Here is a 13,697-nt window from a genome sequence, read left to right on the forward strand (position 1 = left end):
GCCCCCAGCAACAAAATTTCAGACCTGCAGTAGACACATAATTTCGGTCCCTATAACTGCCTAGAAACTCCGTATGTGTGAGAGACAAATAGCTTCACGTGTGAGAGATAGATAGCCCAAAAACTTGAATTAGGTCTTCTTAGCAAATTTCGTCCTCCAACTACTTCGCTCTCTTTTTTGCCTCTTCCTTGAAGATCGAACTTGTCGAGTGAATGCTCCAAATAGGTCGAACTGCCTCTCAATATATAGCCTTTCTGTTGGGTCAAATTGCCCTAATGTAAGCCAACTTCATGGGGGCAAAGGCAACTTGGTGTGGAGGTGACAAATAACCTTTCTGACTCAAAAATAATTATTTTTACATAATACAAAAGCCCAAGAAGAGTCTAATAAAAATGACAATGACTCAAGACAAATCCTATAAGCCTTCAATGGAGGCTTTAACCTAGAAAACATTGACCCAAGCATGAAACCCATGCTTTAATAAGTCATTTTTCTTTAATAATAATTTTCTTTTGGCAAGTACAATTATGAAGACCGACACTGGTTACATTCTTCAACAAAGATGGCAATGGAGAAGGAGGTGGAGATGGAGATAGTGTCATTGAATGAGTAGAATTCCCATGATTAATTCTAAGGGAAAAAGCAGAGTCTATACAATAACTAAATTCACAACATCACTGGGATGGTATTCATCCCAAAACAAATATCTGGTTCTCTCTAGACACAGCTTTGCAGCAGCCACACAACTTAATGTTGGTCGATATCTTCCAGATATGCAATAAGGAGTATCGACATTATCAAACCCTACATATGTAAATTGTCATTAATAAACCCAAATCATCAATCCAAAAATCAACCCATGAAACATGTTGGATCCAGAGTTTAACTGATGGACAAATCGATCCGGGTTAATCAATTTAACTTTTCTAACTGCCAATAAATTGTTTGCAACAACAACATGAATCTGATCACTTACACAATTCTATCTGTGGCACACAATATTATTGTGGTTAGTGACATATCAAACAAATCTCTCATCGAGTGAAAGCTAATCCAGATGAAGAGTACAAAGTACAAACAATTGATACAATTGATTTGTTTGATTGGTTTTAATATTTTTCTATTTGCATCTCTGCCATATCTAATGTGTAATAGAACCGACATTTTAAAAATGTTGACATACTTACATTACGCCTCAACATCTCCCCCGTACTGGATTGTAGAGTGCCTCTCGACACAAAAATTATAAGCTATGAGAATACAAATTACAAATTCATATACATACTATATATTTATGGATAGTGATGACTCACTATTGAGACCATCTTGAGGACCCTTGGATTTGAAATCCCAAAAGGTTATTTCACAATCCTATAGTGCTTTATTCCAACTTTTCATTCTTAAAATAATACAAACTTAAAAAAAAAAACAAAACAAAATGTTTTTGTTGGCATTGTTCACCAGAGGAGCCATACCACAAGACAGCTAGAGTACAACACACAACAAACAATTATGAAATGGACATTGAACTAGACTGATTCATCTAGAAGATGTGATTATTGAACTAAAATTAGAGAATGAAAAAAAATTGACTTGAGCTTTAACCAATCCGGAGGATTACGGCCACACATTCGAGTTTCCTAAAGTACCTTAAATAGAGTTGGAATTCAGAATAATGATCAGCAAACAAATTAGCCATCCTTTTTGGCTGTATACTCATGGTAAGCAATGTTCTCACCAAGTAATGCACACAGAACAGTATCCGAGTGATTTGCTTGTTATTATGACTCTGGTAGGATGGAACACATATCCTAGAGGAAGCAGGCAAGAGGTATTTTGGAGTGAAACCGATCCTACATTCCCAGATATATAAAACTAAATTTTTTAACCATAATGACTATTGTTGTACATGAGATGAAGTCTTCACCTTCAAGACAAGACAGGCAAACTGTTTAAATAAATTATCGCCACATCAAAGATCCTATTCATGTGGTTTCTTTTGCTCCCATTTTGCGAAGATTATCAGTGCAAAAACAATGTCGGGAACACAATGTCAGCCAGAGGCATCTAATAATATCTTCATTTGGTGAAGGTTGAAAGTGTCCGTTGAAGAAATGATAACAAATATGTAGTGCCAACTATAAACATGAAAGAGCATTACTTGTAATGCAAATTGAATTTTTAATTCTCAGAAAATAAGGAAAAGTAGAATTGTTCAAAAAGGAGTCATCGCAAGTACAAATGAAGTTTGAGTTCCCAAAACAAAAAAATAAAGGAATAATGCATATAGTAATGACCATCAAATTTCCAATATATTGAAACAAACAGCAGAAAAGAACCAACAGATAAAAAAGGATTGGGCCAATATGCCCCCATTTTTACAAGAAAGATATATAACTTGTACAGGAAGTTCCAATTATGTACACTGACGAGGGCTTTCGAATGCACTTCTATTATTGAATGCAATTGCATTGTACATAATTTATCTTACTTCAGGTTAGTAGATAAATGATCAAGACCTTCGCCTCCCCCTCCTTTTCTTTTTTACCTTATTACCGAGCAGTAGTGCTAAATTATTATTATCCTCAAGTGAAGGACCCCCTTCGCTCCCGTAGGTGCCAGATACACCTGTTAGCCAGCTTAATGCTTCAACTGCTGCATCTCTTTCCGCTAGCTGTTTGCTTTTACAAACTTTGCCAATAAACTGCATTCCCTTAAATTCCACTATGGATTTAAACTCATTGGTTTTTAGATGTTTTGTTTTATATTTAGGAGGAGTATAGCCAGCCCTCATCAGTAGTGTCTGCAATAAGGATTTGGGATTTTTGCCATCTTTGCTATATGGATCTTCACCATCTGGTTTGGGTTTCTTAATTTCACGGCCAAAGACAAATCTTCCATCACATCGATCTCCTGATACAAGTTCTTGAACAGCTAACAATAAGTGTTGCCCATCCCTATGGATATCCAAACCTGGATTCTGAAGCTGGTAGAGATAAGAGTTTAAATTAGTCTTGCTTCTTTGAAGCTATCAAAGAAGAACCACTTTAATAAGAAACGGATGCAAAGTACTTACTTTCTTCTGAATTAGTTTTTCAAGCTCCTCCTTCAGTTTCAAATAAGTCTCAGCTAAATCAGGTTGCATAAAGAACTCTAAGTAGCCTTCTAACATTTTCAATTGACCATCCTGAAAAGATAATGCAAATCAATAGCTCCAAATTATATTTCTAGAGGATAATAAAATACCATCCAATAGCCACAAATTGATCTATAATATTAGAAGGGTATCAAAAAAGAGTATGAATATCTTACAATCCGTCCATGAGAAAGAGCACCACCAAAAAGAAGCAGAATGGAATCTGAGATCCCTGTTGAATCACGGATATATACTGTATTCACTTTAACTTTTTCACTGAAGACCAACCAGGGATAGGGGATTTGTTGCTCTTGGGAATTAACAGAATTCTGAAGTCAAATGAAACAGCATACACGTTTAAAAATTGGCTACTCAGAGCCAACAGGGCTGCATATAAAATGATTTAATTCCATGAAATGCTCTTACAAAGGTCTGGTGTGAAATAAAGAGAATACGTTTCCTAGCAGTCAGAGAAAGACTATCCAAGTCTCCTATCCACATGAAGCAAGTGTTACAGATATAACAAATAAGGCAGGACACTGGTTTAAAAGCTTACAGCGTAAAGCATAACTTGCCCATCATCCATGGTCTTCATTGACATTGACCTCTCTCTATGCTGCATACACAGTAGCCAGGGATTTTAGCATCCATGCTAGCAAATAACGGTGACATATAAAATTATACCGTACAACACCAGGAAACCAATGAAATCAGTGAAATATTAGTAATGCCTTCTCATATCATTTTTGTACAAGTTATCTCCCACTCCAACTGACTTCCTACTTTGGCTTGACTCCTGCATTTGTGTGTCTTCAAAAACTCCCTCCTGAGCCCTGACCTATTATCGGGAGTTCGTGTTTCTTGAATAGAGGTCTATCTCTTGCCAAATTATATGGGCATACATCACCTAGCCCTTTTCAATGAATCTGCATGGGATAGGGTTCAGGGTATTGATTGTTTCGTCTACAGAGCCCATGCAAAACAAGCACCCAGGAGACATTTATAACCACTCATCAATAAAAATATTACCAAGCCCAGTAATGTCCATCGCAATCACCAAAATTTGCCATCCGAGGAACACAATTCAACCACTGGAAAGTAAACATAAATATATCTCTACACAAATTAAAAGTTCTTACCACAATGGAAACAATGCCTGGAAAAAGGCCAGCACATGTAATTGCTCGAACCAATGACTGATTATGAGACAGCTGATTAGAGGTACTTCCATCGGCATCCACTAAACCGGCTTCCTTCAGCAGAAAGCTGAACTGTTTCCGAAGAGAATGTATGGCCTGCAATGTTTGAGATGAAAGAAAATTCCTCCAGCAGTATTCGTAGCCTGATCCTATTCTTTCAGCATCTTTCCAGCCTTCATAAGCACGGACAAGGGCCATATGATCACTGTAATCCTTTGCAGAAAAGCGTGATTTTGCTGCATCTGCAAGCTGGGAAATATGCCAGAAGTCATGTAAGCACTGATGTTCATGCTCTAATGCAGCTTTTCAATCACTACTATCTAGTTAAGATTAGAATTTAGAATCACTGTGATGCTCAATATCAAAAGGAAGAGAACTACATCCCAGCCCAGAACTATGACCATGACAAACCAACATAATCACCCTTTGAAGAGATGATTTAAGTATTATGATGAAATCTAGCCAAAACCTGTCAGATAGTGCACCAACACAGGAGATTGAAGAAATAAATAGATACCTGAAATTAATATTTATTATGCTCTGCAAGAACAAAACTTGATCCCCATTCACTATTTAATTTTTTTATAAAATAACAAACTGTCACTGTCGGAACACCTTCCGACTATATATATATATATATATATATATATTTTTTTTTTTTTTCTTCCATGTTTCAGTTGCATGAAGTTGATTGCACGGTAATAACCATAGAGACCAAAAGACAACCTACAAGTTTGAAAGGTGAACTGTCTCTGTCATTGGATCTTAATTATGATACTGGGATGAATAGCAAAGAGAGGTTGCAACGGCCCTTACAGATGTTACTTGTGAATATTAGAATTCAAGCTACCATATTGGTAAACTATGAAATAATTGATAAGAGATGATGATAATAGAATAGTGTCCATATTATCATATTATTTATATACGTATTAGGTATATTACATGCCCTCTCGTCCAGGAAGGTTTCATCCTCAAAACAGAATAGGAAACAAGAAGAAAAAATTGTTGAACTCAAAATTGTACTAGTACATTGTAGTTACATTGATCCAACCATGATCAACTTTAACTGGAATTATTTGTTTATAAATCTTCTAAATGGAGCTTCTGTCATTATGACTCCAGATTTGCCACCATTGATAAGGTTTTGGATTAAAGCTATGTGTTGGGCAAGTCCCCAGGTTTAAAATGCTGCACAAAATCACCACCAAGAACTCTGCCTATATGTCAAACTAAGAATACACATTTCCAATGTCGCTTTCAACTCACAGCATTCCAAAATAGTGCCAGCATTATTTGTTTGGTATTTTTCTGTTGTGTCATTGTAAGAGGGGAAATTGTCTATCTACTTCGAAAGAAGCTTGCTGCTACTGGCATACGCAAACATATCACTGTTGATTTTATTTAGGGCATTAGCAGAACAAATTACTTGCACAGATTAACACAGAAATTATTAGCAGTAATGCACATATGAACCATAAGCAGTAATACATATATGAACCATAAGCATGAAGAGAGCAATAGAACAATAAACATGAAACATTAAGACAAGACAAGAGACACAAAAAATTTAGGCCTGAGGCCAGGGAAAAACCCATAAATTCTTTCCTTATGAGAGAGGGAGAGAGTTCCAGATTCATCAATACATCAGAAATAATCATAGCAAAAATAATAGCCAAAACAGTAACCAAGATCATGATCAAGTGCCATGTCAAAAACCAAGTTCCTGAAATTTCGGCCCTCGTAATTTCACTGGATCAGAGATGCACAAGAAAAATTGATATGTCCAAATGAGGAGAAATGATCTCCTTTATATAGCTTTCAAGTGGGGGTCGAATGTGTGCCTCTTAGGTGACCAGCCGACCTAAAACATCATGAGGCTGACTCAAAAAATATTTTGAGGCAAATTTAAAAATTCTTTTCCTATTTCTTTTTCAAGATGAAAATACCGACCATGGCTACCATGTTTTCCAACAATCACCTGACATCCAGCTGCTGAAATAAAGAAATCCCAACTAAATACTGTTGAAATTATTGAAGAGAGAATGCTGAAACAAGCCTAAAACAACTCACACACAGGAAATAAGTTGCAAAACTTATATTAAAACCTTCCCTTCTCCGCCTTCCAAGTTCAAGAAGGATATGGTTACAACTTACATACATACAAGGAGTTACATTGGTTAAAAGTTAAAACAGTGTTATCAGAACCAAACTGGTCCGAACTGAACTGACCGGTCCATCTGTTCTCAAGGAAAAACTGGTCCGAATCGGTGTCACAGACCGGAGAAGGCTGGTTCAGTACTGAACCATCCAGTTTTGTACAATGCTACCAAGGATCCTTTCAATGCATTTTTTTTTAAAAGAAAACAATAATTTATGAGTGGCGAAGTCTAGTGTTTGACCATATTGCCCTATCTTTCATTTTCATCCTTTTACATAAATTTTTAACATTACCATTAACTGACTCAGGATGTTTGAGAGTGGTTCTGATGTCATTGGATTTCACATGGAGAAAGTAGAATTTTAGATCCCACTCAAAATCCAGCAGACTTAACAGTTTTCAGGATTTCGAGATTGGGGGGATTGGAGTGTTTCCCTTGGATTTTGCCATGTAAGAGGGTATGAAACTAGCATTTAGTCAAGAGCACCAAGCCCTCTATGTAATTTGATGTTAGTGGCATTGATTGTTGAACTCCTCTACCATGACCCTACTAAAAATGTACGCATAACTCAAACAAAATCATGGCTTGACATGCTATGCTTTTTCTATCTTATTTTAATGCTTAGAAGGTGATATTGATGACGAAGATCCCAATATAGACAATGGTTTTGATGATATGTAGGTATTTGTTGTAGCAAGAATTTTTTTGGATGCTAAAGGTCACCTAGAGCCTGTTTGTTGATGTATTTTCAGTTCATAGATGGATTGCACTAGGTGCTATTTTGGTTATGTGCGCCCTTACATGCTATATAAATGAGAATTTTTGTTTATTTGTGTATAAATGGTTTGGTTTAATATGGATACACATGAATATATATGTTATCATTTAAAATTTGAATAGTTTGTGTTACTGGTTGACCTGTTTGTTGATGTATTTTCAGTTCATAGATGGATTGCACTAGGTGCTATTTTGGTTATGTGCGCCCTTACATGCTATATAAATGAGAATTTTTGTTTATTTGTGTATAAATGGTTTGGGTTAATATGGATACACATGAATATATATGTTATCATTTAAAATTTGAATAGTTTGTGTTACTGGTTGACCGGTTTTTTGGTCCAGTTTTGACCGGTTCCCAGTTCAGGGAGTCAATTCGGTCAATGGTTCAATTCTGATAACACTATGTTAAAGTCAATTCAAGAGGAATGTTGGGAGTCAAAACTAGCCATTTAGGGGTCAAACGGACTGTTGGGCCATTGTGTGGACAAAAAAATAGTCGTTGCAAAAGTCGAATCATCTTCTTTTCAAACAAGGAAAGCTGGAGTCAAAAGTCGAATCATCTTCTTTTCAAACAAAGAAAGCTTCCATGGACTAAGTCGAATTGCTAAGGACCAAATTAAACCAAAGTTTGTAAAGCTTGCCATTTCCACTAGTCGTTGGAGACTTCAACGTGAAACATTGAACATCTTTTGACTATATTCTTTATCATTTTCTCTTCCGAGGTCAATGCAAGTTGGACATTGGACTTCTAAGGGATAAATGAGGCATGTCAAACCCCTTGGTGGGAAAATCATTGCAATTAAAAAATATTTTTGTAATTTATTAGTCTCTGACATGTGGATGACAAGTAAAAAATATTATTTTGGGAGAGAGTTTGAACTAGCCGTTAGAAAAGAAATTACAAAAGGCTAGCCTCTCCTCTTTTTCAAGCGGTTGTTGTTTTGTGAGATCATATTATGCCACAGTAAAGAACTCATGGTGCAAACCTTTGTGTGGGTTGGATTTTCCTATATTGTTTTTTCTTGATTTATGTTGTAACAAGAATTAATATAAACTTTTTTCATAATAAGTAAAATCACACAAAAATTGGAGGGACAATCCATTGAGGGGCTACATAGCCACATGGAGAAGGTTGACTAGGCGCTAGTCTACTTCATCTTTTTGTTGTAGGTGGATCACTTCAATGAATGTTGGACCAATATTTTGAGAAGATAGCTTCCACTGGAACAAGAGTAGCATTCATTAAATAGTTGACTAGAAGATCAGAGACATCTCGCTAGAGATCACTCCTAGTTGGATTTGAAATGTGTGGAAAGTTTTAGACATATGTGGGGGTGATAATCTCTCTTCAAGACCAAGCCCATTTCACTGTCTAAATTGCATGATCGAATTACGAAAAATTATGGTTCACAACTCAACAACTTGAGGTAAAGTATTGTGGTAAATGGTAAGTCATTCTTCAACAACCATTTTAACATTAAAATAAGAAATTTTGTTTTCTGTTTTAAATTAGTTTGCTTAACTAGCTTGTTCTTCAAAATTTTATCATCAAATAGCTAGGTTTGTCCTTGGGGTTTTGAGCAAAAAAGTTAGATTAAAGCCACGGACTGATATACCTATTTTTTTAAAGTCTTTTTTCCACAGATTTTTCATGGTATATTGAGTTCTTTGTTGCAAATCTGCATTGATATATTGCTGTGGCATAACAAATTCAATTGATTTTCAAGGTTCCAAGCGCTTTCTAGTAGGTCTCTGTTTCCACAGAAATTTTCTCCTAGATTTGTATTCAGCCGACAGCCAGCAGCCACTTGATAGCTCAATGTGCCACCATTCTCCGCCACTTGAGCCAGCTGTTGTGTACCTTCGCTCATTTGTCATGATTGTATTTTTGAAGGTGGGCCTCCCAACCCTAAAGGTATGACTTTTCATTATGTAATTGGGTATTTATGCTTGCTTTTCTTGGGTACATTTGAACATGAATTAGTGGGGGGATTAAGCAGAAAGAATGGGCTTGATTTGTACCTTTGTCCCCTTACCTCAACTTGAGGGTTAATCCTATATCCTAGTCCCGTGGGGTCTCCTCTATTGGCTACTAGCTTTAGGAGTGGCACTACATGGGAAATCCTAATTTTGGTTGTGTGGTCCCACTTCCCGATACCATATATCTCACTCTTCTCCACTCATTACAAGTCTTCTTCACATTTTGTCCATTTGGGTCCACATTTGTCCATTGGGTCTGGTGAGTATTGCACCAAGAATGTTGCAACTCCCAAGGGCTCCTCAACTCAAATTATCAACCCGGGGTTCGTACAAACTTCGAGGTGACAGTGCTATATGCACAACAGATAGGATTCCACTCATGCCACCCTCAATTATGACATTAGATCAAAAAGTGCTCAAAGACCCTTCCTTCTACTGAATTAGAATGAAAGCTTGATAAAAGGACAAATTGGAAATTGCTTCTAGTTATGAAAATAGAAATGCCATTGACTCAACTTGTAAAACCCTAACTACTCAATTCATGAAAAGACAAAGGCTAACCTACTTGCAGAAATGAAGCTATGTTATCTTGCAGAATTCATCAAATTACCTCATCTACTTGCAGAAAGGAAACTAATTTATCTTGCATAATTCATCAAACTACCAATCAGAATTGCAAGTAACATCTACCTAGTTCATACTTGCTCATAAATCAATAACTTGCATGATAAAGAAACTAACTCTACTTTGTTTTTGCAGTGAAGACAAGGAAGGTTTGGAGTGGCCTAGGAGCTTTTCTTGATCATATTATCACAGCTGGGGGTCATTATGCATCTATGCTAAGTCAAAGTTGCAGTGTGGGTCGAAACTAATGAAGAAAAAGGCTGCTACAGGTTTGCTACAGGAGGCCTATAATGCTACAAGCAGGCCTGTAATGCTATAGGAGGGCATCCGAGTGGTTTTTGAGGGTGAAAATGTTGGCTTGAGGGTATGGAGAGGGTGATAGTAGTTGAAGCAAATTAAAGGAGGTTGGTTTGAGCCCCTATCCAAGCTCAGGACCTCTTAGAGGTCTGTCTTGCACTAGGATGAGTGCTCTCGGTGACCTAGACAAAATAGCTTATAAAACAGGGTTTTTGGGACAGAGTTTGGAGGTGGAAGGAGAAGATGAAAGAGCTTAGGATGGAAGTGATGAAGGTGCCCTTCCTTGAAGATCAATTAGCCTTACAATCAATCACATGCATGCATCCATTTATCATTTACAAAATGAAATAACTTATGATGGAAAAGATGAGTTGAATTTAAATGACATCTAATTCATGCAAACCACTGATCTAATCATTGAACTAACTTCTAAACTACAAAAAGCAAATGTAAAACAAGACAACCAACACTAATCTATTTCCAAGAAATCATAAACACAATCTTTTTGGGTTGTGGTTGTGAGACCTTCCACTCATTCTCCCACAAGAGAGGTTGCAACCACATGATTTTATAGGTTAACTTCTACTAAAATGCAAGAAACTATGAACTGCTTGGAATCAAGAAGAAACATAAGTACAATAAGAGGGACCAAAGCCTCTAGGTTGGGCCCAAACCCAAGGGTCTCAACCCTCTGAAACTAACTTAGATGCAACTTAAAATCCAACTTCTCATTATCAAAAAGTGCAGGTCTAATACATCACATAAAAGTTGAAAATAACAATGTCAATGCTTGGAGCTCAATAGCTACACCTAGCTAAACAAAAACATTGAATCCTAATGAGCTCTTCCTCTAGTTTATTTATACAAAAGGGTAGCTGAAGCAACTCCCTTGAAAGTAGGAATGGTTCCCTCCTTGATCTCGAAAATGGTGGATCTTGTCCTTCTTGATCTTCACTTGGACTAGGAGTCACTCGACTGCCAATGAACTCGAACTGGTGAGAGAGGATATGGTGATCCCAAGCCGAGTTTAGGGAGTTAAGTGTTGAGAAATCTAGGGCATCATAATTTGGGTGATTTCTCTTGATTAGTAACTTCTTGTTTGTATCTTTTACTCTATTAGATTAGGATCTTCTCTTTTCTTAAGTTATTAGTGTTCTTCTTCATCAAACAACTACCAATGCACACACAAATAGACAAGAGACACAACATGTAGGATATGAGCCAAGGCCAAAACCTCTCACTCTTTTAGAGGAAAACCCGCACAAATTCTTCTTTTAGAGATTCCAATTGACGAATACCAAGACGAAGACCCTTGACCTATTAGCCATGCCAAGACCAAGACACAAGCTCTCTTGACAATCAACCTTCTTCTTGACTCCTCTTCCACTTCAACCTTCTTCGATACATAACATTAACATAAACTGAGATCACCTATCATAGCAACGAAATGTCATGTCACCACAAAAACTTATCACTGTCATGTCACCAAACTGTGATCATTGTAGGAGCACTGACTCTCACTGTCATGTCATCAAAGATAGCACTGAATCTTTGTAGCTTCATTATACTACTGATATGGGACTTCTTCCTAGCACCAAGATAGAGATCCGAACTTCATGTAACGACTTGATCCGAACTAATCACTATAATCCAAATACAAAGATACATCTAACTGTGGTATCATTATAGCATTGAATTGTGCTCATATACCCTTGTCCAATCTCTGAACTTCTGCTATAATACCAAGACTTTCCTTCTAAAATCCGAGCCACTGTTCTTGCAATAAGCCCTTAGACTTCTTCGCTGCTCCCTTATCATCTTACTTGTTGTCCATTCCAACTGAATTCTTCTCTGTTCTAGAGATCTGAATTGATCTCTATTCTAGGACATCTGAAAATCACAGAGATATTGAACTTCTAAACTGTCCTAATGCGAGGACCCTAGCCATGTATATATAGTAGTTCGTCTACATAATAAGCCGACATGTGCATTGAATAGGTGTAACTTCAAACTGTGAGTCGACATGAGTTTGTTTCATTCATTTGGAGGCCAACTTAAAGGATAGGACAATGCTTGTCTTTTGGAGGGCTTCTAGACACTTTAATAGACTCGTATACATTTGACACATGCTCAAGAAGAGCTCTTCATACATGACATTGACTCTTTAACTTTAATGACAAATCCTAAGGCTCTCAATGGGAGCCATCTAAAATAAAACCCTTGCTCATGAAACCCATGAAGCAAGTCTTACAATAATAATTGTATTCTCTTCTTTTCATCATTTACAAAATTCATAATTACATGTCATTATGAAGACCGAACCTAGTTACACTTTTCAACATTGCCTCTTAACTGAGGTATTCATAATGGTACTTGGTCATTCTCAATCTGAATAATTTCTCATAAAAAGAATCGTATTGGTAACCCATCTGTATAGCATCATATCAACCAACATTGTCACATAGCAAGGCCTTGACTAACAACTCTATCCACATGATCAAAGCACAATGTTGGCGAGACCAATGATTCATAGACACCATAATCCTATGTTGCCAGGAAACGTGGGTGCGGGGACGGGGACGACATTTTTGGAAACAGGGTGCGTGGGTTCGTCGGGTAATATAATAATATTAAATTTTAATAATTATATTTTATAAATTATAAATTTATAATTAATAATATATATGAATTTGTATATTTTTTCAACTTTAAACAAGAAAACTTTGAGAATGCTGTGAGAAATTGGCAGATTTTGATACTTAATTTAGCCATTGTCCAAAATAGCCCTTCGCCATTTAACAGCATCAGCTGATTACAGCTTATGGCTGGTCTCAATCCTACTTTCTATTTGACTGAAAATGTCTGAACCTGTATGTGTGCATTTACAGTTTATAATTTGATGGTTATTTGGCTCGGGAATGAATGTTTCATTCCAAATTGATTTACAAGAATCTGCAGGCTCAAATTACAGAGTAAGAGGTCTCTTTTCCAGTTCTGGTTTCGATGCCATATATTCTATGTTCTCGACATAAGTGACATATTTAGCTTTTAAATTGAGTTGTTACAATTGAATGTCCATCTGTATAGAGAAGGGAATTATTTATTATATGTTTTGCCAGCTCAATGTTACGTGTCGATGGAAAACATTGCAATTAAACTTGCTAATATGCTCCAAGGAGCCTTACAAATTAGATGGTGGCTACGTTCCGTTCCACAAAGCTCATCGTTGGAACAGAGAACACGGGTCTACAGGCCTGGATTTTTGGTTTTAAGTAATCACGAACACCTATGGCATTAGGGATATTGCAGTAGTGACTGCTAGTGGGCAATTGCGATCCACTTACAATGAAAGTGTAATGCAACTTAATGTAGTTGAGCCCCTGTGGGTGTTCACTGTTCAAATGTGTAATATAAATTATAATGCACCTATATTTTTCACACGCGGGTCTTGTGAAACTTTTTCATGGAATAATAAAATTGAAAACAAAAACTTGTAAATACCACTGCCGTTGAAGCTGC

The 13,697-nt window shown here is 36.7% G+C and overlaps 1 protein-coding gene across 4 annotated transcripts in view; it reads right to left on the reverse strand.

Moving 5' to 3' along the window:
* Positions 1 to 2,167: 2,167 nt before the first annotated feature.
* Positions 2,168 to 13,697, reverse strand: part of LOC149228836 (DExH-box ATP-dependent RNA helicase DExH3-like) — a 374,845-nt gene continuing 363,315 nt past the window's right edge. For all 4 annotated transcript variants that reach the window (XM_089378388.1, XM_089378389.1, XM_089378387.1 and 1 more), the window contains 5 exons: positions 4,276 to 4,584; positions 3,693 to 3,752; positions 3,313 to 3,465; positions 3,077 to 3,187; positions 2,168 to 2,986 (listed from right to left, as the gene is read on the reverse strand). In XM_089378388.1, the coding sequence (XP_089234514.1) occupies positions 2,513 to 2,986; positions 3,077 to 3,187; positions 3,313 to 3,465; positions 3,693 to 3,752; positions 4,276 to 4,584 (1,107 nt within the window). In that variant the 3' untranslated portion in view covers positions 2,168 to 2,512. The remainder of the gene's footprint in view (positions 2,987 to 3,076; positions 3,188 to 3,312; positions 3,466 to 3,692; positions 3,753 to 4,275; positions 4,585 to 13,697) is intronic.

Source organism: Pinus tabuliformis, chromosome J (genome assembly GCF_031772625.1).
Source record: "Pinus tabuliformis cultivar Carrire ecotype Pingquan chromosome J, CPIR1, whole genome shotgun sequence".
Taxonomy (NCBI): Eukaryota; Viridiplantae; Streptophyta; class Pinopsida; order Pinales; family Pinaceae; genus Pinus; species Pinus tabuliformis.